This window comes from Mercenaria mercenaria, chromosome 9, assembly GCF_021730395.1.
Source record: "Mercenaria mercenaria strain notata chromosome 9, MADL_Memer_1, whole genome shotgun sequence".
NCBI lineage: Eukaryota > Metazoa > Mollusca > Bivalvia > Venerida > Veneridae > Mercenaria > Mercenaria mercenaria.
Genome location: NC_069369.1, coordinates 29964503 through 29991307, shown reverse-complemented (window position 1 = coordinate 29991307; position 26805 = coordinate 29964503). Strand labels below are relative to the sequence as shown.

The window sequence follows — 26805 nt, the reverse complement described above, 5'->3', positions numbered from 1 at the left end:
GTGTTTGGTCGGTTGCGTTGATGACCATGTTTTCTTGGCTAAGTACCGCACACACATTGCCATTTGCTCTGTTGTAGCAGAATCTGTGGCATCATCGGCAATAAATCCGAAAAAAAAAACAGATTAATTGTATGTTTTCTCAAGATCATCGCAGTTTATTTTGCCACAAATACCTTTATGTTCATTTTGTATATTCGGTGAAGTATACATTGTTCGCGGATCTCCTTCAGTCAAATGCTTCCGCAGTAGCGCATTATGCTTGGCCTGGAACTGAAGCAGAGCATAATAAATTCCCGGAAACTTCGCCATGGTCTCTAATTAATGCATGCAACATTTTTTTTCCACACAGTATTAAAGTGTCAACTATACTAAAGAAAATTTTCCAGGTTTATCCAACGATGGTGTTATAATTATTATTGAGATGAAATGCTGCTCTTGATGTATTTTTGTTTACCATTCATGACAGCAATGAAATGTTCTGACGCCACGGGCCTCTTACGTCTCATGTTTCTGAGTTTGACCACGTTATTCCAATTACAAACAACGGATGTGAAAAATGCCTTACATATTAGGTCTACCGCCCCTACCATCAACACACATACACAACAATCTACATGGCCCACAAAACACGTCGTCACTGCTCATTCAATATCTTAACCACTTGTGGGAAATAAACCAAGCAGGTTAGGCCAATCGCATTTTCCCACCGATGTTCTTGCAATTAAATCAAAAACAAATTCATAGACCATAAGTAACTATACTACAAATCATTTATGTTGCATTACATACGTAAAAATGTAAAAAGATATACCAAGCAGGTTGGGCCAATCGCATTGTCCCACTGATGTATCTACAATTAAATCAAAAACAAATTCATAGACCATAAGTAACTATACTACAAGTTATTTATGTTGCATTACTCACGTAACAATGTAAAAAGACGTCCGTTATCATTTTCATTTCAAAATTGATAATACTGACAAAAATGCTTTCTACTGCAATAGATTTCTAAGACGGATCCATATTTGATTCTTGCAGTATACACAAAGAAAAATATGAGAGTAACATGCTGTCATTTTGACCGTCAAACTTACCGAAAACACTTCTACAAGTATTTGTTTTTTGGATCTTTCATACGTTTAATTACATGTAACAATCGGTAGAATATTTAAGATGTTAACAATTCAGAAGAGTGTCAAACAGTCTCTTCCGCAAAATACCGAAGACTGAGCCTGATTTTGTAACACCTATACTTACCTGGTTAGAAAGTTGAAGGCATGGACATTGTCCCATGTTAGAGACTATAACGCCTATACTTACCTGGTTGGAAAGTTGAAGGCATGGACATTGTCCCATGTTAGAGACAATAACGCCTATACTTACCTAGTTGGAAAGTTGAAGGCATGGACATTGTCCCATGTTAGAGACAATAACGCCTAGACATTTACCTGGTTGGAAAATTGAAGGCATGGACATTGTCCCATGCTAGAGACAATAGCTTTTGTTTTTAGTACAGGTATTTGGCGCGTGGCAAAGTCGGAAACTGCTTTCCCCATCCACAAATACCACATCCTATACTCTACAACACCACTGATATACCGAAATAACCAAACCAGAAATGTTTAAAAATCAAAAACATCTCACTTCTACAAAAGAAACATTTTTATGACATTTCATCATTTTACTAATAATGAGAAAAAAATGAAATGTCAAAGATCAATAAGCTTTCTCCCATTAGTAATAGTTGTTATCATCAACCTTTAACCTACATACAGATCAAGTATTAAATAGTTACAGGAAATTACTGTAACTTCATCTCAAGCATGATTTAACATAACACATTTTTAAATACTCATACCTACTTTATTTACATTTTAAAGATTATACATTTATGAAAGTTTAATAAAGTAAAGTTGATTAACACCTATATTGTTCATCTGGTAATAAAAAGTACCCATTGACAAGCACTTCGTTATACAGACTATGAAGGCCATTAAGGATTCTATGATCCATGGCTCTGGAGTCAACCAATGGTTCTGTTACATCATGAACTAGCAAATTTGCAATGATTTCAGATTTTATGGTAATTATTAGCTGGCCAGAATTCTGCCCAGTTCAAGGCGCATTTGTCTAGTCGTTAGGGTCAGAGATAAGAGATATTGTTATATATGCATATAATACAGACCAGATTTTTTTTTCAGAAACACTGGTCCATTTTCCAAATAATTTCAGATATTTTACAAGCGTGGCATCATCAAAATTGTTCAAGTAATCTGGAAAACTCAGGTGAGCGATCTAGGACCATCATGGCCCTACTGTTTAACTTTGTTATCTTTCTGATCAGAGCACACGTCATATCGGATGAAACTACTTATGGAAACATTATATATTATCATTCAAAGATTGTGTGTGCAAGTATGTAAATTAGCAAATATATTCTGTATCGGTGTTTATGGAAACTTGAAATATTTCCTAGACTAATGGAACTACTACGCATACTGTTACCATGGATACAGACTGTGGTATTCATAGGTACGTATTTTTATTAACGTACTCTAACAAATGTTATTGCACAGTTGTTCTACTAACATTTATTTCCAAGTAGAGTAAGTAAGTCGGTCATCCGGTTGACTTGACCATTTAGCGCAAATTGTAAAAATATCATCTCCAGTATAAATTATTTTTGCTTTAAAGCAAAGTCACATTTGAAAACTAAGATCTTCTAAAATCATGTTTGTAAGCTGAAAACTAGACAAGTGCAAATGTTTCAAATAAAGTACATTTTGTGAACTTCATATAAATTCTGCCTTTTTAACAACTGCTGACACACCCTGGGACGTTATGCGTATGATAAAAATGCTGTGTCCAGACAGTTACTTGAAGTTACAGAGGATCTTTGTTCTCATGATAAATATTAAATTCTAATTCTAGAATTACTAGAATTATTCAGTCGGGATCATGTTTCGAATTGTTTCGAATTTTTGGATGTTAGTGGTACTTTGTGAACCAAAAGTTATATTAGATACAAGGATCATGAATATGAAGATATTCTTTTCAATGCTTATATGTGTCAGGTATTCTATTCTGATAGTGCAGTTCTCACAAAATCTTTGAATAAATGTTGTTCGTTACTGGTTTTTTTGTGACTTTTCCTTCGAGTTGCAGCCGGATCTTAACAGTTATTTAAACATTTTAATTTCTTTACGTGATTTCTGTAAAGACTTTGAACACACTTTCTTCCTCTCCGTCCTGTTTATGTATTAACACAGTTTCAAATAATTTATTAAGTGAGTATCATGAAAACGGCTGAGGGAGCTTACGACACTATAAAAAAGACAAAACCATGTGTGTTGAATCATTCGTGTAAATTGCCCTGCAGACTGGAGCCATTTAGGGACGTTACTGTAAGTATATCATAATTTTTGCATTACCTGTCATGAAAAGAAGGTTAAGTTTAAACGAGTCTCCAGTTATCACTTTGTTTGTTTGCATGCGATGCTTCCAAAGGATCTCACAAATTTTATTGATGAATCTTCATTTCATGTTACTTTAGATAACACATGGATGCATATTTCTATCGTGCTAGTATCAATATATAAGATTGAAAGAGAATATTGAAAATTACAGCGAATATTTTTAAAAGCACACTCTGTATGTTGTTGTAGTTGTATTATTATTTCCTTTGTAGGTTATTTGGTTTGACGGCAAACATGAGGTGCTAACGCAAGGTATGCAAGTATATAAGCATACCAGAAATCTCAAGATAAATAAGCCAGCGAGGAATGAGTGGGAACTCCGTATACTGAGGGTTGATCTAAGCTTTGCTGACACATACTGGTGTAAAACTAGAGACGGGCTTACGCTCTCGGAGATAACAGTTGTCATTGAACGTAGGTGAACATTGTGCATGTGATTCTGTAGCATATACTTTGTAGTTTGTACATTTGCATTCTTCTTCTGCTAAATTAATAGTTTATTTGTGTATTATGGTGCACTAGTGGGTCTTTTTTACGATTGTTTGGGATTTTTCTTCTTTCAAACCAATCCAAAAGACCAGAAATGAGCTCTGTCTGTTTTATACATTGCCTTTTAATGGTCAATAATTAACGAATCACGAGCATATATCCCTTTATGTCACGCGATATGTGAGGGTTAATCCATAAGTAATGTCACTGCGTCCATTGCACATTTATACATCGTTGAATTATTTAATTTATAGAAATCAAATCAAGATCTCTGGCGACATTTAGCCGTAGGCAAAACGGCGTTTCTTTCATAAGCAGTAAAACTAAGACAATTACCAATTGACATCAAAATATCACACCTATTCATATGAAGTTATAACAATATTAGTTACGCCTTTTAATGATCAACAGTGTAAACTACAGTCGCATCCTTTAAAGTTCATTATGTAGTGCTAAAGTTTGTTGTTACTTATCAACAAACATCAATTTCTGACGTTAATAAAGTCAGTGACGTGCGTTAATCTTCGTCACCATGCTTTCTGTGCATGTCTAAATCTCGATAAGTAAATAACTATCTTTTGTGATCTTTTCAAAAATTATTGCAGGTAGATTAAAGTACTTGGGTATGAATTTGTTGTTGTGTACAATTTTTATTGCTCCAGTGACATTACTTTTGTATCAACCATCGTACAATGAAACATGTCCTACGTCTGGTAGAAAATCCTCTGGAAGCATATGATGCACTCTCGCATATAAAAGGTCTACCATAGTTTGCCTTTGGACTTGGTCGAACCTCTTGTTGCAGTATCTGATTGAAATAGACCATAGCCTCTAGTCCTAAATATAGCTGCTAGTGATGCCTGCATGGTCAGTCTTGGAATAGCCAGCTCAGTAGTAACATCACTTAAAATATTGTTAGGTTTTTATTGATTAAAAATATTATAGTGTCCGAACATATTTGTGTTTGTCATTTTATTATCAAACCTATCCTATAACATCACTAAGTACCCAAATAAATAACATTTCTAATAGATGATAATGCTACTGAGACATGTTACAATGTTTTCCTATACATTTAAACAGAAAGTATATTGCTTGAGAAACATTGTAGTAGTTTGATTATAATTTAATTTCAGATGCGCCAAGATTGAAAAATAAGTCTTCTTCTACTCGTACCCATTTCCTTGAAAATTCACTGGCGCAACTGAATTGTGAATTTTCCGGCATACCGGAACCGAAAGTAACGTGGTACCGTGGACCGTCAAAGGAACGTATGTACAGGACTTTAATCCACTATACCATTATAATTTGACTTAATCCTTTGTTCAAAGAACTACTAATAAAGCGCTTTCGAGATGGACAGACTTTCAAGTAGAGAACTAGGGAGACCAATATTGTGTACATGTATATGTTCATTTCAAAAGTATTTGCGAAGGCTTGTTTTTTAGAAAAACACATCCGCTTGGGTAAGTCTTGAGGAGTTTGACTCTTAAAATTTTAAAACCACAAAAATGTCGTGAAGAATTGTTGGGAATTACAAGTTTCAAATCGATTAATTTTAGCAGACTGTATGCCAGATAAAACGTCTTACATTTCATGACAGAGACTATAGAACCCTACCAACAATTACTATCTAGAGGATTTGGTTTTTATCACATGTTTGACGGCGTGGGAGTTAAATAAAGCCATTACATAAATTTGGTATTACACTAGCTTTGACGTTGACGTCGTTTTAAGTATAGGGGCGTTGGACAAATATACTTAGTCTATTTTAGGTAAAGAAAGAAGAAATTTTGAGTTTCAGCAGGAAAAGCTTACATGTGATAAAAAGAATATTACAATTGTGTCTTTCCACATTGAATTTATTAAACTCGTTGAACAGAATTGATAAAGGGCTCGGCAGAGCCTCGCAGTTTATAGTTTTATTCAACTCGTTTAATAAATTCAATATGAAAAGACACTCATGTAATATCCTCTATATATTTGATTTATTGGTCCAAAATCGTCATATGCATGATTTGAGTAAATAAAAATGGCATGTACACGTGCCTGCCCCGAATGGCAAAAATGCTTTTGGGCGATTTTTTAATGTATGTTCTCGGTCCATATATTCCAACATATAAAACAACTTCTTAATTAAAGGTATTGAAGGTTTAAAGGACCATAAGCTGATCATCAGAAACGTCACAAGGTACGCAAGTGACGAGTACGCTTGCATTGCCGAAAACAGACACGGAACTTCCGAGAGACATATGCATGTATTCGTGGACTGTAAGTCGTATTTTGCAGTTTTGGTAATATGGTACTTGTTATCCCCCGTCGAAGATGGAGGAATATAAATTTGGCGTTGTCCGTCCGGCTGTTCGTCCGTCCTTTCGCGGCCGTCCGAAATTAAAAATGTTTATTATTCAAAAAGTCTTTTAGTAACCATAGCCACTAGTGTAGGAACTTGAATGAAAAAATAAGACCAAATAAAAACCACTGTTTTCATCCTAAATCAAGCAAGAAGGAAAAATATGTAGTGGAAATGAGCCCCTTTCAAATGATATATATCATACCGATGTTCGAGTCTCCGAGCAAAGGCTTCACTTCCCAAGCCGTTGTGAAACAAATTCTCCAAACAATTACATAAACATCTATTACTATTTCATGTAAATTCATTTAGTTACAAACTGAGATCAACCACAAGTCTCTAGCTCTTCCCGTTCATGAAATATCTATCAGTAAACGAGGGCCCTTGTGCTGGAAGTCCCAGGTAGCAGTACAAAGGAACAGTACGAAAACATCGGCTAAAATAACGTTGTCAGCCGAGTACGGGTCAAATTTACTAGCATGTATTAAAAAGTATCACTAAATATATAAACTGAACATGAAACTTTACACAAATGCAGATCATTATATTGGATGGTGCACGCACAACTTCATCAGGATCACTTCAGTAACTTCAGAGTTATTGTCCTTTAATTGTTTTACAACATAACAAAGTAATCCATTAATGGATCTTCATGAAATTTAACACAAATATGTATATGTTATAGATCATTTATTGACATTCTAATGTAACTAAGCTTGCCGAAACTGATCTCACCGTAGTGAAGGCAAAACTTAATGCATTGGAATGTCAATAAATGATCTATAACCGTCTTATAGTTAAAACGTCCCGTTTCGTTTTACTGACAGGTTAAAGCAACAAAAATCTCCGTCTATGGTAAATTAATAAACTAAACCTTGCCTTCTTCAATCTCTTGGATTTCATTGGCTAGTCTTGACTTCACTCATGATCGAGGAGTACATGTTTATTACAAAGTCATTTATAATTCTATTAGCAGTCCCTGTATTTGCCAGTTGCTCCGCCTCCTTGAATGTTGTTGATTCAAAGTAGGCGAATCCCATTAATTTTGAACTACTTCGTGATTAAGTGACTCATTTTTTCCGTTATGAAATAATATGAAAATAAGTTGGTTACTTTTTTGAAAATCCTTCGCTTGTCATTGGTTAAAAATATGTTCAAACTATGAGAATCATTAGGCGGTAGGGCAAGCTCATCTTTCATCAGGATCACTTCAATAACGACAGAGTAATTGTCGTTATTTTTTTTAAATTTCATAAATATATCTGAAAATTAAATATCTTCCAAAATATATTTCCCTCATTCATAAAACAACCTATTTAGTGGGGAATTTAAATGTACTTAATTTGTTTATTATACACTTTAAAATGTCTTAACGAAACACTTTCTATTTTACCAATATATTGATAACAGATGGAAAAAAAACTCTCTAGAACTTTGACGCATTTTCAGAACTTTACATTCGTAGACTTACTTTAAATTATCAACAAAATCTATGCCATCATATAATTTCATTTATTTTACGACTTGGTTCCATTTTTAAAAGACACAAAAATGCACATACATATCTAGAAAAGATACAAAAATATATCGTTTTGGTGCTCTAACTCTTTTTCGTCTGGAATTTAAGCATATTCTAGTAAATATTCTTATAAATGGTATTTGCTTCTTTTATATATAAAAAACAACAACAGAATTTGTGTGTGTGTGTTTTTGTTAATATTAAAAATCGATTGAAAATAAACATGTCCTTTCATGACTGGTAGTTCTTTAACGTTTAATTTGATATTGGCAGAATATTATTCTTAAAATGTGAACATATTCAATTGTACTTACTAATTTAAACGATATTGCCAAGAAATAAAAGTGTTGCATTAGAATAGTTGTTAAGAGTACATGTTAGACTCAAAGTTTATTTGAATGTTTTGATATAAGATACTATGAAAAGCAATGGTCCATGAAAATTCACTTGATTGGAGGTCACAAAACACCATAATAAAGCCAAAAAATAAAATCTATAGGAAACGTGTAAAAACATTCACAATATAATAGTTTGGTTAAAATAATTTGATTGGGCAGTTTCAGAATGTGGTTGTCATGTAATTCTAAAGTTATTCTCTCCAATCCATAGTATTTATGTACTTTAAAAAGCAGACTCTGTTATTTTGTTGTAGTTGCACCTGAAGTTGCGGTGATGGCACCTGTGGTTTATTTTACCGGAGGTGAAATGGTGATATTGGGCTGTGCTGTTCAAGCTTCTCCGCTGCAAAAAGCATTCTGGACTAACCATAAAGGCATTAAGATTGAAAGGAACAACTGGCAATATGAGGTATGTTAATTCTCATGTATCATGATTGTTGTGGAGGAGTTACAATTTACAAACTTTAAATTGAAGGATTTTTCCATTTTACTACATGTAGTCCCCTGTAAGTACACGATAATGTCATGCGACAATGATTTTGTAAAATGTATTTTCCATTTTAGATTCTAACACTTTAAGCAAAACGTCCGTATGTATGTCTTTTTAGGTTAAGTAAATCGATCTAATACCTTTTAGGTCGACGACGAAAAGGAGAGCGAGTATTTTCCAGTACGCTTTATACAGCTCGAAATAAATAAAGCGACGATAGATGACGAAGGCAACTACACGTGCCATGGTGAGGACAGAGCGGGGAGAGAAAGTCGTGCTGTTGTTGCATTAAAAATAAAACGCTTCTAGTGAACACTTGCTTATTCAACGTTCAGTTGAAAGACTCCTTATATATTTTCTATGATTAGGACTCTTAATTTATGGCATGTCATAGGTTCATATTCAATAAGTAATATTTATTTTGTGTATTGATTTATTTGTATTGCGTAATTCAATGATTTTTGTTCTATAATATTTCACATATTTGCCCTAAAACAGTGTTTATTTTGTGTCTATTTTAATATTTTTGTCATATGTTGAATGTTATGTTGATTTCATGTTGTATTCTATTTTTGTATCTTTTAAAAAGATGGTTTTTTCGGATAATTGGAACTATATAACAGGGTTATTATAATAGTATCTCGATCTGGGATGCTGTATTCGGCTCGAGTGGATTTTTGCCTGATCGGGTCTCACGAAGCGCGCAAGCGCCGAGTGTGATCCGACCTGGAAAATCCATGAGAGCCGAATACAGCATCCCATATCAATCTACTGTTGTAATGACCCTTTTATCATATACTTCCACCTTTTTGTTTGTTGTTTTGTTATTGAACGAAATCTTTTATGTTTATCGATGTTGAAATTGAACTTAGTGAAGTTTTTATGTGCGCTATTTATAGCACTGTGTCAGGTCATGCATATTAACGAAAGTAGTCCGGCAACATACAATACAAAAGGTACAAAATGGATTTTTTCTGCCTATGTTCATACAAGCCGATTTTTTACAGAATTTATATAGGTATACAATAATATGTTTTATTATATACCTATAAATTCTATCAAAAATACGGTTCATATTTCGCAAGTAGATTCAAACGGGCAGGAAAAAAAAACAAAAAACAAGGTAGAGGTAAGTCATAAAATTGTCATTATTATCATAACAGTAACTAGAACTGGAATTTTGTACTCGGCTCGAGTGGATTTTGTCAGGTCGGATCCACCGTTGAGCCGAATAAAGCATCCCAGATCAAGCTACTATTATAATGACTCGCTTGTATAATCTCAATAATATTGATATATTTATGTTGCATAACGAATTATTTTGATGGCATTACGTATTTATTGCATCTTTGAAAAGTATCTATTCGATAATATGAATCATATGAAGCGTATATGGAGCCCCCTGGTGAGTTATGTATAAAGTTAATACATTAACACCAATAATAAGTAGACATTTCGCTATGGCCACTATGCATGGCCTAGTGTGCAGAAATTTGTAAATATCATGTGATCATAATGTACATCTAGGTTATATAACACTGCAAAGTGTATGTGTGTGACTTTTCAGCTAAGGCAGTTAGCAATTGAAACGGAAGCGGCTACTTAATTAAATGCTATATATATCTACGCGTGCTTACAAAAGTATTTTTCAAAATATTGCATTTGATTATGTTTAAATGCATCTTGTGTATGTCGTTGTATGTCTTGGCCATAACCTTCACTTAAAATTGTTTAATGGGCCAAAACTATGATACATACCAATTTGCCAAATAAAAACGTTAACTGTAAGCCATTAATTTTTCGCGGAAATTCTATATAAAACTAATATGTTCACATACAAGTCACATTAACTCACTACTTTTATATCGTTTAATGTGATACTTACTTGCCTTGCCCTATAACTATGGGGCCATAATAAACTAAGGAGCCAACACAATAGCATGTTTTTGTTGTTCCGTCGCCCTGCTTTTCGTGTCCTCGTGCTGTCGTTCTTGGCAGGGCGCCAACAAGACAACGCGACGAAAATGGTTTATCGTGCTGTCGTGTTGTCGTTCTGGTGGATGCGCCAAGGTGACAGCACGACATGGCATAAACGATCCACAATACATTTATGATCATTGAGAGCATTACTGCTGATAATTACTACTTTCTAACACTTTGGTTTATTATTGGAGTCTGACCAAAATTAGTCATTTCTTTGTACCCGTGTGTTTACTTTTTGTTGAAAATTTCATCTAAGTGTACACCTTAGTTCATATTATTTGAACACAGCTAAATTTGATTATTATTATACCAGGTTTATATTGACAAACACGTTCACATGCGTTTAACACACAAAGCCAGCCACTCAGGGCGCCAAATTAATCCTCTACCAGTACAGACACAAAGAGATCTGACCAGAAGCCATAGAGTAAGTGAAAGTACCCAGAACAGACAGAAAGAAACCTTTTAAATACAGGCATGTCCGGCTAACTTGGTCTTGCTGTTTGTAAATAAACGGCCTGATTCTTTAACGTTCTCGGTGCTTAAGCACCGATACACGCGAATTCGTCTTTCCTGGGAAGAACTTGTACAGGTCTCTTAGTTTGGTGGGAGTCACTCATTCGTATCTCAGAAATTCCAGTGTCTGGGCCGAGCTTCGGACAAGCGGGTTACCACTAAACCACTAGCCACCAGATACAATGAACTTGTTGTCATTTATTTTACATACGGCTCGTCACGGTTGGTATATTTTAGCATTATTATAATACGCAGTTGCAACATTTAAAGAACAGAAATAATATTACAAAGAAGCTCATGTACACTATTTACGTTGCGTTCTGAAGATTTATCTTATTTAAACTCTGTTGGTCATGTTTTTTTATCAAATAAGAATAGTATGCACATTCCTAGCAGGTTCAAGAAAATGGTTCGTAGATAATTTGGACACTCTTCCAAGGTTCGTTTATATAAAATTATTATAAAATCGGGACATTGCAATCTTGAAAGAGTATCATCCAAGGAACATATCTGTGTAAAATTAAATGTTCAAAATTTGGTGGAAAGTTTCTGACAAGTTAAGAGCTGAACTGAAAAATTGTCGAAACTCATTGAATTTAAAGAAAAGATTACGACACTTCTGCGTTAAACCCTTGATATATTGAATAGTTTGAACAGTCTTGGTAGAGGATCACCCAAGGAATTTTTCTATGCCAGTATGAAATTATTTCAAATTGGAGCAGTGATTTTTGGAGGAGATGCCTTTCAAACGATTTTTACTTTTAACTCTGTTGGTCATATGCATACTTTTAACAAATAAGAACAATATGCACAACTTTGGTAAATGGTCACCCGAGAAAGAAAATGAAGTGAAAATAGATGTATATCTAAATCGAAAAAAAAAACGGTTTTGGGGGAGATATTTTTGGATATCGTTACTTAAGCTTAGCGGCCATCTTCTTAAATATCATAGCCCACAATGCTAGTTTAATCGCTACGAGTCGCTAGGTTCTGCTTTTACCTCCTCGATATTTGCATTATCGGTCGCCGACCTGATCAAAAACTGGAACATGTCATCCCAGTATGTACTGTAACATGTAAAATTAGTTTTAAAAAGGACCAACAATTTATGGCAATAAGATGTTTGAAGTTTCCAATATATATAAAAAATATATAAAGAGACAGTTGCCATAGCCATGCTTTGGCAAAGTCAGAACGCTTTGAAGATTACTGGTAGGGAGTCTCCCAAAGATCATTTGTGTGAAATTATTTCGGAATCGGGACAGCGGTTTGGGCCAATAAGGTTTTTAAAGTTTCCACTTCATACACAGAGTAAAAGGTGATAATATTTAATGAAAACTTCTTTGTTTTCTAGATGATTCTTTTACAATTTGAATTTGCCATTTGCCAAACCCATGCTTTGGCCAAGTCAGAACGCTTTGATGATTACTGGTAGGGAGTCTACCAAGGATCATTTGTGTGAAATTATTTTGGAATCGGGACAGCGGTTTGTACCAATAAAATGTTTTAAGTTTCCACTGATTCATACTTCATACACAGAGTAGAGGTGATAATATTTAATGAAAACTACTTTGTTTTCTACATGATTACTTTACAATTTGAATTTGCAACCTCAACTTTTCGGGTTTATAGCGACCTCCCCACCGTATTATTGCTCATTTCGCTACTTGATCACAAGTATTCTCCGTGAAGGTTAGAGCTAAAGACAGTACTGATGTTATTGGGTAGCTAAAGGCAGTAAAGTACAGCGGAAGTGTTTAACGGCGAAGCTTAATATTCAATGTGATTTCTTCAAAATTTGTTATTTTATTCAATTTGTTTTGTTTTGTTCAGATTATCTATTCCCTTTTTAAATTTTTTATTCATTTTTTGAGCATATACTTTTGTATAAATATCATGTTGCTTGGTCGAAGATGAATCTTGTAAATTACTTAGTATTAAAGATTTGTATAAAGCTCAGTTGCTTAGTTCGGACTTATCGCTGTAGATAACTGCCACCTCAAGTGAGTTATATGTTAGAAGAAGGTCCAGTTCTTTTGGTCCAAGGTGACGGCTGTAAATTACTGCTACGTCAAAGTGAGTTATATGTATGTAGAAGGCCCAGTTTGCTTTGTCCAAAGTGACCGCTGTAGATTACTGCCACCTCAAAGTGAGTCATATGTTTGTAGAAGGCCCAGTTTACTTGGTCCAAGGTGACGGCTGTAGATTACTGCCACCTCAATAGTGAGTTATATGTTTGTAGAAGGCCCAGTTTACTTGGTCCAAGGTGACGGCTGTAGATTACTGCCACCTCAAAGTGAATAATATGCTTGTAGAAGGTCCAGTTTGCTTTGTCCAAAGTGACCGCTGTATACTACTTCCACCTCAAGTGAGTTATATGTTAGTAGAAGGCCCAGTTTACTTGGTCCAAGGTTACGGCTGTAGATTACTGCCACCTCAAAGTGAGTTATATGTTTGTAGAAGGTCCAGTTTGCTTTGTCTAAAGTGATCGTTGTAGATTACTGCCACCTCAACGTGAGTGATATGTATACAGAAGGCCCAGTTTGGTTTGTCCAAAGTGACGGCTGTAGATTACTGCCACCTCAAAGTGAGTTATATGTTTGTAGAAGGTCCAGTTTGCTTTGTCTAAAGTGATCGTTGTAGATTACTGCCACCTCAACGTGAGTGGTATGTATACAGAAGGCCCAGTTTGGTTTGTCCAAAGTGACGGCTGTAGATTACTGCCACCTCAAAGTGAGTTATATGTTTGTAGAAGGCCCAGTTTGTTTTGTCTAAAGTGACCGCTGTAGATTACTGCCACCTCAAAGTGAGTTATATGTATACAGAAGGCCCAGTTTGGTTTGTCCAAAGTGACGGCTGTAGATTACTGCCACCTCAACGTGAGTGATATGTTTGTAGAAGGTCCAGTTTGCTTTGTCCAAGGTGACGGCTGTAGATTACTGCCACCTCAACGTGAGTGATATGTTTGTAGAACGTCCAGTTTGCTTTGCCCGAGGTTACGGCTGTAGATAACTGCCACCTCAAAGTTAATTTTATGTTTGTAGAAGGCCGAGTTTGCTTTGTCCAAAGTAACCGCTGTATATTACTGCCACCTCAAAGTGAGTTATATGTTTGTAGAAGGCCCAGTTTACTTGGTCCAAAGTGACGGCTGTAGATTCCTGCCACCTCAAAGTGAGTTATATGTTTGTAGAAGGCTCAGTTTGCTTTGTCCAAGGTGACCGCTGTAGATTACTGTCACCTCAAAGTGAGTTATATGTTTGTAGAAGACCCAGTTTGCTTTGTCCAAAGTGACCGCTGTAGATTACTGCCACCTCAAAGTGAGTTATATGTTTGTAGAAGGCTCAGTTTGCTTTGTCCAAAGTGACCGCTGTAGATTACTGCCACCTCAAAGTGAGTTATATGTTTGTAGAAGGCCAAGTTTGCTTTGTCCAAAGTGAACGCTGTAGATTACTGCCACCTCAAAGTGAGTTATATGATTGTAGAAGGCCCAGTTTCCTTTGTCTAAAGTGAGTGCTGTAGATTACTGCCACCTCACTATATTGTTAAGTGAAAAATGGTTTCTCAAGTTTAATCCCCCTACCCATCTTATTTCCATTAAGTGCAAAGTAAAACATGTACATCTACAATTAATGTACGTTATTTGTAAATCAGGATAGCACAGTCGTGCATCTGCCAGTTCTCAGTTGTTGTTGTTGTTTTCTTTGATTTTCTCAAATTTCTAGATAAATGTCTCCTGCTTTGACGCATATACGAGAGTTGATCCAAAAGTAATGTCACTGCCGCCATTAAAACAAGTATAATGAAAAGAACACAAAATTCCTATCCAAGTACCTTAATTTGTTTGCAATAATATCTGATAATATCATAAAAATTGTTTAGTTATCGATATATCAACATGCACAGACAGCCTGGTAACGAAGATCGCCGCACGTCACTGACGTTATTGACGTCAGAAATTATTTTTTCCAGATCAGCAATAACAAGACTTAACACTACATGAGCAATATCACTTTATTTCTCGCTGTAAATTTATCCTGTTACAACAGTAGATATTTTAACAAAATGACAACAATGTCATAAATATTTCACTTTATTGCAGGCAATGCAGTTTTTGTCCTTTTTGATAATATTGGTGTAAGAGAATTCAGCATAAGCCGGTGCTAGGGGGCGTGAGAGTCATTGCACTTTTCATAACCTATCACAAACAGACTTGCTCAAACCTAATCTACCATTTATTTTCTTGGTTGCATTCTATACTTCCAAAATCTTTTTACAGATCTTATGTTTGTAAATAAGATCTTAGAACCGCTTCTGATTTTGCACAACAATTTGTTTTAAAATCTTAAGAGTTTTGAAATATACCTGCATATAACATTATCGATAATATATATGTACCAAAACTGAGAGGTATTATAGGTGAATTTCAATAATTTTTTACATATGCATATATTGCAAAAGTACTTGTTACCTTTAGAACAAAATATTCTTATCAAAATCATGAAATTGGCGTTCCGTGATTAAGAGCGACGTAAAAACAAAATAAATTGATTATCTAATAAATTGTATAAAACAAATACTTTGAAAAGTTCCAAAGTTTCACAAACTAACGTAAGAACATAGATATCTGTGGTGACTAATTTATGAGAATTCGTTTTGTCGCGTTGGCGCGCGCGCGATTTTTATATTACATTTCGTTGAGTCATCCTGGCGTACGCGCCAACGCTCCAAAACGAAATTTTGGAAGTTTTGTGTAAACATAACTAAACATAGAACGCCACGTAACGAAACACTATTTCGCGTTGGCATGCGCGCCATTAACAAATAATTCGTTATGGCCTTTGTTATTTTTATAATTGTGCAATAATTGTTATTTATGAACATTTACCCTCGAAAAATGCTGAAGAATAGGTGTCCATTGTCATTGAAATACATCAAATGTGTATCACATGATTTGCAAGATTAAACGTTGTGTTCAAGTCGGACACAATATACAACTTATAGCTTATCAATCTATATACTGAAAGAGGTTGTGCCAGTTTCTTTTAGCTGATGACATAGTGGACGCAACTTGACCCCGATGGTTGACCTTTGTATTACAATACATAATGAGGCACAACCTATTATTGAAAAGGAGTGTACGTAAAACGCTTCATCTCTTTGCATTCATAAATTTAAAATTGACGTAGATTTATCGTGATATAGATTTACTGCAGTGGTGTAAGCGCTTGAATTCAAGTACTTGTTTTTGTTAAGTTATATATAGAGTAATAGATTCGAGCCCTGTGGGTTTTTTTTTTAATTTATTTCATCTCTTTCAGCTTTTTTCTGTTTTTAGTCTTTTGCTATTTCATTTTTATTATATTTTGTGTTTTTATTTTTTTATTTTATTTATTTTTCATATTTTTTATTCAAAGACATTAGTTTAATCATACATGTACAAACATAATAATAATAACAATTCAGTTCGAATCAGAATCAACTTATCTACTTATATACACAGTATTGTACATGTCAAGGAAATTTTGTTAAAAAAACACGAGCTCACGAGAAAATGGAAATATAAATTTGTGTAAATATAAATTAGTGTATTGGAAAGTTTTAACTGATCAAATGTAAGTATACATACTTTGATACTGCACTGTATACAAACTAATTCCATATAAATAGACACGGCTACCCTAAGCACCCCTTATTTCTACAATAAAATAATCGATATGAATAATCAGCCTAAGTTCAACCATCGCGGTCAAGTTGCAACTACTATAGTCTGTAAATTGAACAAAGTAAGAATGGTTTGTAGTGTTTAATTTCTATCCAAGTAGACTGACTTTCATTAAACTGCCAGCACTCCGTATGTATTAAATGCGAACAACAATGTAAATAACTATCCTTCCGCCTGCAATTTGGTGTATTTTCATTCTAAACTGTAACCATATACACAGACTTTTCATTGTCCATGTTTATACTTACGAGCGTTCCTCTGTTTAACACAACTCAGCAAAAATAAATAAGAGTATACAGAAATTATTAACAAATACAAAGTATGTTGAATGCACATACAATAGTTTCCACATATTTTACTAATTTTACAATTATTTAACCATCTTCTTTTCTCACTCCAAGTAAAGATGTTGCCTATATCTTGTAACATTCATCCATAACTATTCCAAAAAACGCACTCTATACATTACACAGCACAAACTACAAAGCAAGATTATTATTCAGCCAAAATCTTTCACTTTTAATATAACAACATCTTTGCTTTCACTGTTCTGTCCCACACCATAACAGGTGTAGTTGCCTTCGTCTTGTTTACTGACTATGTTTTTCTTGATAATTAGCTCTAGAAACCGCACTGGAAAATGATCAGTTTCCTTTTCTTCTGTCAGCTGAAAGAAAATAAGGCAAATATATGAGCCGTGCCATGAGAAAAACAACATAGTGGGTTTGCGACCAGCATGGATCCAGACCAGCCTGCGCATCCGCGCAGTCTGGTCAGGATCCATGCTGTTCGCTTTCAAAGCTTGTTGCAATTAGAGACACTGTCAGCGAACAGCATGGATCCGGACCAGACTGCGCGGATGCGCAGGTTGGTTTGGATACATGCTGGTCGCAAACCCACTATGTTGGTTTTTTCATGACACGGCTCATATATTAAAGATATTTAAAACAAATATACGTTAGGACGGTTGAAATGGAAACAGCAAGAATTTAATATATATTAAATATGTAGGTATAAAAATAACTGTTACAAATTGGTTCGTAAGACTGATAATACAATGTTTTATACGGATACATAAAGGACAAAATGCGGGAAAGCAAAAACAACCTAACTTGTTAAAAGATAAGATCAAACGTCCATCAGGTAAGTCACGTTCAAAGAATGCAGTTGCCAATCCGCCCATGTAAATTATCTTGTACTGAAACCTTGGAATTTGAACTTCGTAATTGACAGCTCATTTTAAAATATTTACATTCCCTATATATTTTGTATGGAATGAAAAAATTGTTTATTTTCGTATAAACAACATTGGCGTAATGATATGAAGCGCCATACGACGTCATTATCAAAAAGACACGAGTAAAATGGCGTCGTTCGAAAAATTCTTTCAAAATTGGACATCAAATTTCAAAAATAACAGTAAATTATAGCTAAAACTAACTTTTCTCACTTTAAAGATCACTGGATTTATTGATATATCAAGTAAAAATCAGGAACTGTATTTTTATCGGAAGGTGAATTACAATTTAACGTGAGTTGGCTTTTCGGCTTTTTATTTGGGTGTTGAAAAGATTTTCTTCTTTTTTGACATTATATATGTTTTGATTTCCTCGTACTCATGGAAAGCATACCACTTATTTTTGTAGCAAGCTACTGTAAAAATGTTAATATAATAATTGAATGCTATTTTTGTGCGTTTATACGGATATAAACTACGTTGGGACTTCTTGCAAATCCATGAATCGCGCTATATAGAGAATATTAGGTTACTGTCTTTCTTAACTTAAGTTTATCCACCGAGTTGGAGAAAGGTTTATCCACCCGAGGCTTGCCGAGGGGGGATAAACCTTTCGGAGACGAGGTGGAAATGTTTGAGCTTCGAACACAGCCCAGTTTACATTGCCTATAGCACATATACTTGAAAACGTAGTCCGTCAGTTGTATTGACAGTATAAACCTACATTGACTGTATAAAGCTCAAGTTTACACGGCAGGCAGATATCGGCCTGATAAATGCATAGTGGTAGGATAAAACACTTACTGACAACCTTGGAACATGTATTATATCGTGATACATTCGAATGAACATTACCTTATATTTCCAGTTGCTTTTTACCCTGTCACCTCTATGGTTTGTCCAGAAAGCATCCTGCAACGGTGACGCTTGGACAGAACAACCCATTATCACCATTTCCCCACCGGTAACATACATCTCTGACTCCATCACAGTTACTTCGGGGTCAACTTAGATAAATAATAAAATGTTTTTGTCTACATGATGATATACACTGCTTGGCTCTGAACTTATATTTCTATGAGGTAGGGATCATAGGCAAATATAGCTCCGAAACTTAACCGGCTTCATTTCTTACCTACCTAGCAGCAGTTTCGATTAAGAATATGCATTGAATAGAAATAATTGAAAAGCTTGAAGATTGTATTGCTTTATCAAGAAACATTCAGTAATTTATAGAGATCTAACTTACAGTCCACTGTCACTTTTATTTCTCTCTCATCAGTTCCGTGTTCGTTTGTGGCAATGCAGGTGTAGTTGTCACTTGCATACCTTTCGATATCTCTAATGATTAATTTAGGTCCCTTAATACCTTCAATAGCTGCAATTTAAAGCACAGGTTATAGTTTACCTGTGAAAATATACTAGTAGTCTTACACGCGAGTATAACACGTAAGGAAAGCAAAGACGTTTAATGAATGAACGTTACATTACTTTGTGAAAGGCGAAACATAGTTGCAGGACCTGTATTATATGTCAGATCACCACATTGAACACCCTTGTTACCCGGATAATACAAGATGATTTGATAACTCCAACATGCTACAAACTGGATGAACTGTCAAACTTGGTAAGGACATTGTTTATTTCAATATTTTCTAATTACTCATTCTCATCGTTTAAAGTGTTATAACTGATTCAATATAGTTTACAAGCTGTACCATTTGCACTAAACAGTTTGCATATCGGACATATTTTTCACTTTGGAAACGCTTTAACAATGTTTACATTTTGCTTTTGAGAACGAGTTTGGCGATTTAAACCGTTGTCAACCTTATTTAATGGACTTTCGGTAATGAATGCTATTTTGTAATTTTTAGTTAACATATAAACAATGATATGAACATATTAGGAAGTTTTTATCTTAGATCAAATAACCCAAATTTACAAATATATAAGCATATGTGTAAGTCGATGGATACTGACCAAAGTGTTCGCAGAAATTTCGAAGATAAAGCCCAAAATGTTATATGGATAATAGTCAACATTGTAAAGTGACACGAAAAAGAAACGCAACAAGTACTGTAATAGTCAATATTTATAACCTACTGATGTTTAGCCATACAAATTTATATGTGTAATCAAAGTAAACATAACAGAAAAAAAATATCATCAAAAAATTAATATCGTCTGAGATCATATTTCTTTCCATGCTTCAACATCAGTGCAGTCAATAACGCGTATAGCCACCATTTCTCTGTATGACAGACTATACAAGGGTGGTCTTGAAGGTGGAATTTATTGTTGTCCATACTATGACTCTGTCACCATTGTACGGATAAACCTCACGCACACAGTTATTTGCGAAACGTTCGTTGCGGCGTCTGTATATTCTGACCTATCCGTCAGCGTGATGGAGATTAAATCTTGATTCGTCGCTTAATACAACAGTTCCCCACAGACGTCGTCGGTTATTTAGAGCCCAGCGTTGCTTTTCTTGACGATGACAAGAGCCTTACATCGAGTTGGACGACGAAAATGAATCCCGCGTTTACGCAAACAATTTATGACTGCGTCACGGTAAATTGGTCGTCTGGGATTTCCAATTACAACATGTGACGTGAATTGCGACGTCACAAAGCTGTCACGTAAATGTCGTTGACGTATCATATTATCTTGACGTATGCTTGTCAGACGCGGTGCAACTGAACGTTGACGGTCACCAGCTGTTACTGTAATGTTAACACGTCCAACTAACGTCGAAATTTTTCATTTTGAAACATTGTATCTGTGAAATTCCACCGGTTAAAAGTCCCAAAATTAGATTTCTCTCTGCCATATTTAGCCTTGGTATTTGAATAAGGAATTAAATCGGTGTTGAGTATACTCCTTGTAAATGAGGCAATGTATAGATCAACTTTATGCATCGAGGCATGTCTGCACTTTAAGGTCATAACAATACTGCGGTAAACACCGAAAATAGCGGTTAAGTCACGCCTAATTGGCGTTGAATTATACACTGCAAAGTTTTATTGATTCGCCTCGTGGTATAATAGCACGAGGTTCACGAGCATTTTGTGCAGCGCCATTTAGATGGAAGCGAAATATGGAATGTAAGTATTGATGTATGCTCTTAAAACAAAATGGTGAGGAAATGTAATTGTTGCGTTTATTTTTCGTGTAAGTTTAGTTTGATATTTGCATATTCTATTCTTAAGGTACAATTTTGTATATTAGATAAGTATACGTATGAAATGTGGTAACTTATTGATGTAGCACACTCAATGCAATGTATTATACAGGTGGTCAGTACCAGAAGTTCTTGAAACATTTCATTATCAGTCGTCGCACTTTTAACAGAATGTAACAATTTTGGTTTGTTTCAGTTTTTACCACGCTTAAAATTGCTCTTTGTAAATAATTGCTTGTCAACTAGTAAACAAGGTTCAGACTTCTTGAAACTTGTACACATCTTTAATTACAGGTATTCATTCCAGAATAGAGATGGATGAAATAGACAACATTGACGAACAGGTAGAGTTGGCTCCTTTGTTGAAGTTTCAACAACTGATGAGTACCCTCATAAATGTATGGTTTGTAGAAAGGCGTATAAGCACAGCCAGTCTCTCATCAGAGAGGTCTTGGTGTACCACTATGTACACCTAGATATTCAGAATGTGAACAGGGTTTGTGCTATTAGTGATTATAAAAGGTAGTTGACAATCAAATACATGTATGTACTTTATATGGAATATAGAGATCGTGGGATAAAAAGGGACAGCGGGGGAAATAATACTTATGCACATGTGCACTTGAAACAAGGAAGGTGCAAGTTGCACACTGTGCTTGTTACCAGCATAAAAATGTTAACAGGCTGATATCATCATGTTTTTACCAAGTAATTTATCAAAACATGTCCACGCACACAAAAGTGGTCAAGCTGTTATGGGATGTCAATGAAAAAAATCAATATTGGCTATTATCAACTTTCAAGGACAACACATATAGGGCGTTATCCATGGTCATTTTTGGCTATTATCCATTTTTCATACATAGATCAATATAAAAGGTTTTGACATTAAAACGGCAAAAGTAAACAACTTACTGTAAACTATGACAGATAATGAAATGGTAGTCATACATACAGTGAATTACAAGCGGGTAAAACAATTCTAAATATTGTTTATGATTTTTCAAACTAAACTTACATGGTTTTTGTAAACTATTTAACATATTGTGTATTGTATTCACAAAAATACAGTAAAATAGTTTGAGTTCCATGGAAACAAATCGCCATTCGTTCTTTTTGCAACATCTGGGGGTTAAAATCACTTATCAAGCCACAGCAACTTACCGAAAAACGTGAAATTTTCAAAATAGTTGATCGGCCATTTTATAGCATGTTGGAGTTATCACATCATCTTGTATTATCCGGGTAACAAGGGTGGTGAACAAATATAAAGAGTTTCAGTCAATCCTTATTAGTGGTTGCTGTGATACTAACTTAACAAACCTGGCTATGTCAAAAAGGTGGGGGCATAACTTATTAAAAAAACAAAATGAAGTTGTAGGGTTTTGTTTTGGAGAAGTTGTGCTCTTAGAACGTAGCTGTTTATATTGGATATTGCTCTTAAGTCGAGTTATCAAGATGAAGACACTAACAAGTAAACACTAAGTACCTACGTTCCTTCGATGGTCCACGGTGCCATGTTACTTCTGGTTTAGGTGAGCCATAAAATATACAATTCAGTTGTGCCAGGGAATGTTCATGGAAATGTTCATGAAAAGACGATGATTTTTGTTCATCTATCCTGGGTTCATCTGAAATTGTGAATATTTTAAAATTTCTGCCGAAGAGTTTTTAAATTGTTGCACTACAACCACAATTGATAAGGCTTTTGATAGACGGAAGATTTCATGCATAATTCAAGAGTCATCTCATCATTTGTGGGACGCCATAGGAAGAATAAAGAAATTCTTCCACTGTTCTATATCCATGTTTTACCTGATTGGAAATGTCAGATGTTACAAAAAGGAGAATACCAATTCAGGTGTATGAAACTCAGTTCTGCCTATACTGACAGCTCATTCTGAACCTGTGGTCGTGGTGAGCTAAAAGGGTAAGTACAGATAAATAAATTCGCAGAAATACTTAACTAATTAGCAAGCACGAGATTTGCGTACTTTCAACAACAACTGTTATCTCTGACAACGTATATCCGTCACTTGTTTTGCACCTGTATTTATCAGCAAAATTTTGATTCACTCGAAGTATATACAGAACCCACTCATTGTAAGCTGGCTTTTCGATTCTGAGATTTCTGTAATGCTTATGTACTTGGTTGCCTCGAGTAAGCATCTCATTATTGTTGTTAAACCAAAGGACCTGGAAAGTAAAAAAAGTACTTTGAATCTCTATAAAATTCATCATTTTTAGTTGGATCAAAATGACTTTTTCAGTGCGAGACACTGGTAGAGTAGGTAGTGCAATGATGCATATATTCAGAGGATCAGACGTAAACGTGCACCTACGGAAGTTCAAGTGAGGAAAATGCCGCTTCCGGATGTAGATGGCGGAATATGGTATATTAGAGGGATGTCTTACAACTATATGCAGTTTTACTTAAAGATGTTCAAATATGGATACATACGCTTAAGTGATTTCAGTAGATGTATACGAATATACTTACATTAATAGTATACGAAAATGGCTCCAGCCTGCAGGGCAATTTACACTCGTGGTTTAAAACACATGACTTTGTTATGTTGATGACTCTGTAAGCTCCGTCAACCATCTTCATACAAACTAAAAAATAATTTAAAAATCTATTATATAATGAGGTATACTTTATCCTGTGTTCCCGATGAAGTAAAGGATTATGTCGGTGTTGCCGATGCAATGAAGTTTCATTAATGTGATGATAATATAAAAGTTGCGTTCTAGTAAGTACATACACAAGTTATGGTATTTACTTTAGCTCTTTTGTTTCATTTTTCCTGCGTGAATGTTAGAGATAGAAGGCGTGTAAACAAGAAACCTGTGGTTCCCAATGATATGACACAAAAAGATAATATGCAGTTTCCCGATCATATCGATTCTTGTAGTCGGTTAATTGGAACTATATAAATGTAACGTAACTAAGACATATCATGTTGTGATAAGATACGCAAGTTATATACGAACAAGGAAATAGGAATATGTCTAAAACTTTATAGATATGTAAGCCTTTTTACCCCAAGAAAAAACTATGTCATAAACTTAAAACTATACATTATTGTAGTTAGTGTACGATTTGTACCGCCTTCACATCGAAAAAAAAATAGAAGGAAAAAGCAAGTATATCTATTTTAGTACGAGTACACTAAAATACCAGTCAGAAATAATAAAGTACTGTGTCGCTGAATTTACAAGATCTTCATGAACCTTACTGATTTCGTGAGGTATTTTTATTGCTTTTTTTTCTTTTATTGTTTTTTATTTATATATAGGTATTTTGACAAAACATAAATTTGTTACCATTTGAACCTTTTCTGTTTTGAGTTACAGATCCTTTAGCTATTGTTCAAAATATAAGACACAACAGTGTATTTTTCTATTATTTCCGTCTAGGTCGGGTCCATGCCTGTTTGTCAGCCGTACAATTAGATAAATAGAATTCAACTTTTTCAAAAGCACTAAAACGCAGGTCTTGTACTAAACAGAAAGCATTAGGTTTTACTAACAGGTATGAAGCTGTGAGCTTAAAAGGGGCAATACCAGTACTCTTATCTGTACACCACGAAAATGAATCATAACATTAGTAAACAATCAATATCTAAATGATTGAAAATTCAATATCAAAACACTAAAAACAATCCAAATAAATAAATGAATGAATGTAGTAATCTACAGTTGATCGAATTAATCTTATTAATCAAGCTTGTATATAATCTATCTTGTTGGCCTAAATTTAAGTATCAAAATAATTTACATCTACTCTTTAACAAACCACTGTCATAATTCAACAACTGCGGCAATTTCATTTACCATTAGCCTGCTGGCGGCAAGTGATTCTGTCTTTGCGACCAGTGCAGACCAGGATCAGCCTGCACATCATGGTCTGCACTGTTCTCTGTTCAGTCAGTAAATTTTCAGTGAAAACACCTTCGAATAATAAATGGTACTACCCAAATTCAGTGATGGATCAGTCCATTTAGAAATTTAGCAGGTTAATTCAAAGAAAGAACCAATCTGACTACTCGATCTTTATAAATATAAATTAGGGTTTTAATCAGATTGAGGAAGTACTTGCTTTATAAGCTGGTCCAAACACCATGGTAGTTGTAAAGTACTGAGAGGTGAATTCTCGAAGATTAATGCCCCTCTTGAAAAAATCATATTACTCTCTTCAGCACCTATTCTTTCTACTAAGCGCATCATGTGAAGAAAGCGATTTTAATGTTAACATATCTTCCTTTCAACTTAATGTCCTATATTAAACATATTTACATATGTGTATTATTTACTGTAAATAAATAAATACGAATACATACACACAAACATCAAAATCTGAACAGTTTGTGATATTAGTTGTTTAAATCCCATCTCTCCATGAATAATATGGTTGTTAATTTCACATACACCTACTACAAAGAACTGTTTCAAATGGTAACACTTGGACACAAATATTCCGTTAAATATTATAAGTATTCATACAGTATGAAGGATGGTACAAGCTGTTAATAGCGTATTATAATTTTAACGATTTAATATCACCGCGCACGCATTCTACATACAGGAGAAGTGGTGTCTTCCTGTAATCATACAGTACTTACAGTGCAGCTGGGAACAGTGCTGACTGAAACAACAAGGTATTTAATTTCAGTCTTTATCTAAATGTGTAGGCCTGGAATTTAAGCTTGCTTGAAACTCTAGTTTTCTTTCAATAATTGTTATTATAAAATATCCATGTTTGTTCATTTTGACAAATTTTGTTATGGACAACATCGTATGTTGTTAATTGTATAATTAATAGGTTTAATTCTAAAAGGTCATACAAATTGATAAATTAACCACTTTTTCAGAGTTTATCAAATTTACTAGGTACAACTGGAACAACAACATCATGAGGCGCCACAAAATAAAGGTATGTTCCTTAAGTATTACAAAAAAGTAAATGAGTGAGTTCTTTTCAAAGAACCGTATTAACTTATATTTGGACAATATCATCTCTGTGTACATTTTATATCTTTTTCCGGCCGTAGGCCTGTATTGATCTCACCTGTACTTGTAAATATCTGGGGTGAAGGTCATTTAACAGCTAATTAAAACTATACATTTTGATTATTTCTTAAGGGGTGTGCAGGTGCTCTGAGCTGTATTGTTAGACAGTATAATCCGTTGCAAGACTCCTGTGGAAATAGCTAACGTCATAAACCCGAATCGGTAAACGATTTACAGTCAACTCGGCCCTCAGCCAACTCGTCCCCATTTTGGTCATTTAGTGTCTCTTGACGGTTTTAAATTGAAATGGTCATTTAGTCCACCACTTTTCGGCCCCTCATTTTTAGCCTTTTTCTTTTGTCAAAGTTTCCTAGATCACGATTAATATAAAAATGTAGGTATATGTTCTGTAAAATATGTTC

At 34.7% G+C, this 26805-nt stretch overlaps 2 protein-coding genes across 4 annotated transcripts; one reads left to right on the top strand and one right to left on the bottom strand.

Annotated features, from left to right (window-relative positions):
• Positions 1 to 2361: 2361 nt before the first annotated feature.
• Positions 2362 to 10663, top strand: LOC123546823 (neural cell adhesion molecule 1-like). 2 transcript variants are annotated; one of them, XM_053551138.1, is made up of 7 exons: positions 2364 to 2532; positions 3289 to 3404; positions 3689 to 3890; positions 5102 to 5236; positions 6108 to 6236; positions 8490 to 8644; positions 8873 to 10663. In XM_053551138.1, the coding sequence occupies exons 1-7, from the start codon at positions 2481 to 2483 to the stop codon at positions 9032 to 9034; spliced, it is 951 nt and encodes a 316-aa protein (XP_053407113.1). In that variant the 5' UTR covers positions 2364 to 2480; the 3' UTR covers positions 9035 to 10663. The 2 variants fall into 2 exon arrangements, with proteins under 2 accessions (XP_053407114.1, XP_053407113.1); XM_053551139.1 differs by lacking the exon at positions 6108 to 6236 and having other exon boundaries at positions 2362 to 2532.
• Positions 10664 to 15221: 4558 nt separating this feature from the next.
• Positions 15222 to 25944, bottom strand: LOC123546826 (hemicentin-2-like). 2 transcript variants are annotated; one of them, XM_053551134.1, is made up of 7 exons: positions 25714 to 25944; positions 23871 to 23986; positions 23338 to 23566; positions 22864 to 23001; positions 19433 to 19561; positions 19039 to 19190; positions 15222 to 17613 (listed from the first exon to the last, which is right to left on the bottom strand). In XM_053551134.1, exons 1-7 carry the CDS (start codon positions 25763 to 25765, stop codon positions 17446 to 17448), a joined length of 984 nt encoding a protein of 327 aa, XP_053407109.1. In that variant the 5' UTR covers positions 25766 to 25944; the 3' UTR covers positions 15222 to 17445. The 2 variants fall into 2 exon arrangements, with proteins under 2 accessions (XP_053407109.1, XP_053407110.1); XM_053551135.1 differs by having other exon boundaries at positions 23365 to 23566; positions 25714 to 25943.
• Positions 25945 to 26805: the final 861 nt, after the last annotated feature.

Coding starts and splice junctions, on each gene's coding strand:
- LOC123546823 (XM_053551138.1), top strand. CDS start 2,481: ATGGAACTACTACGCATACTGTTACCATGGATACAGACTGTGGTATTC. Junction 2,533..3,288: donor ACAGACTGTGGTATTCATAG/GTACGTATTTTT, acceptor TAATTTATTAAG/TGAGTATCATGAAAACGGCT. Junction 5,237..6,107: donor CCGTGGACCGTCAAAGGAAC/GTATGTACAGGA, acceptor TCTTAATTAAAG/GTATTGAAGGTTTAAAGGAC.
- LOC123546826 (XM_053551134.1), bottom strand. CDS start 25,765: ATGGGATTTAAACAACTAATATCACAAACTGTTCAGATTTTGATGTTT. Junction 19,191..19,432: donor AATAAAAGTGACAGTGGACT/GTAAGTTAGATC, acceptor TATTTATCTAAG/TTGACCCCGAAGTAACTGTG. Junction 17,614..19,038: donor AAAGCAACTGGAAATATAAG/GTAATGTTCATT, acceptor ATTTTCTTTCAG/CTGACAGAAGAAAAGGAAAC.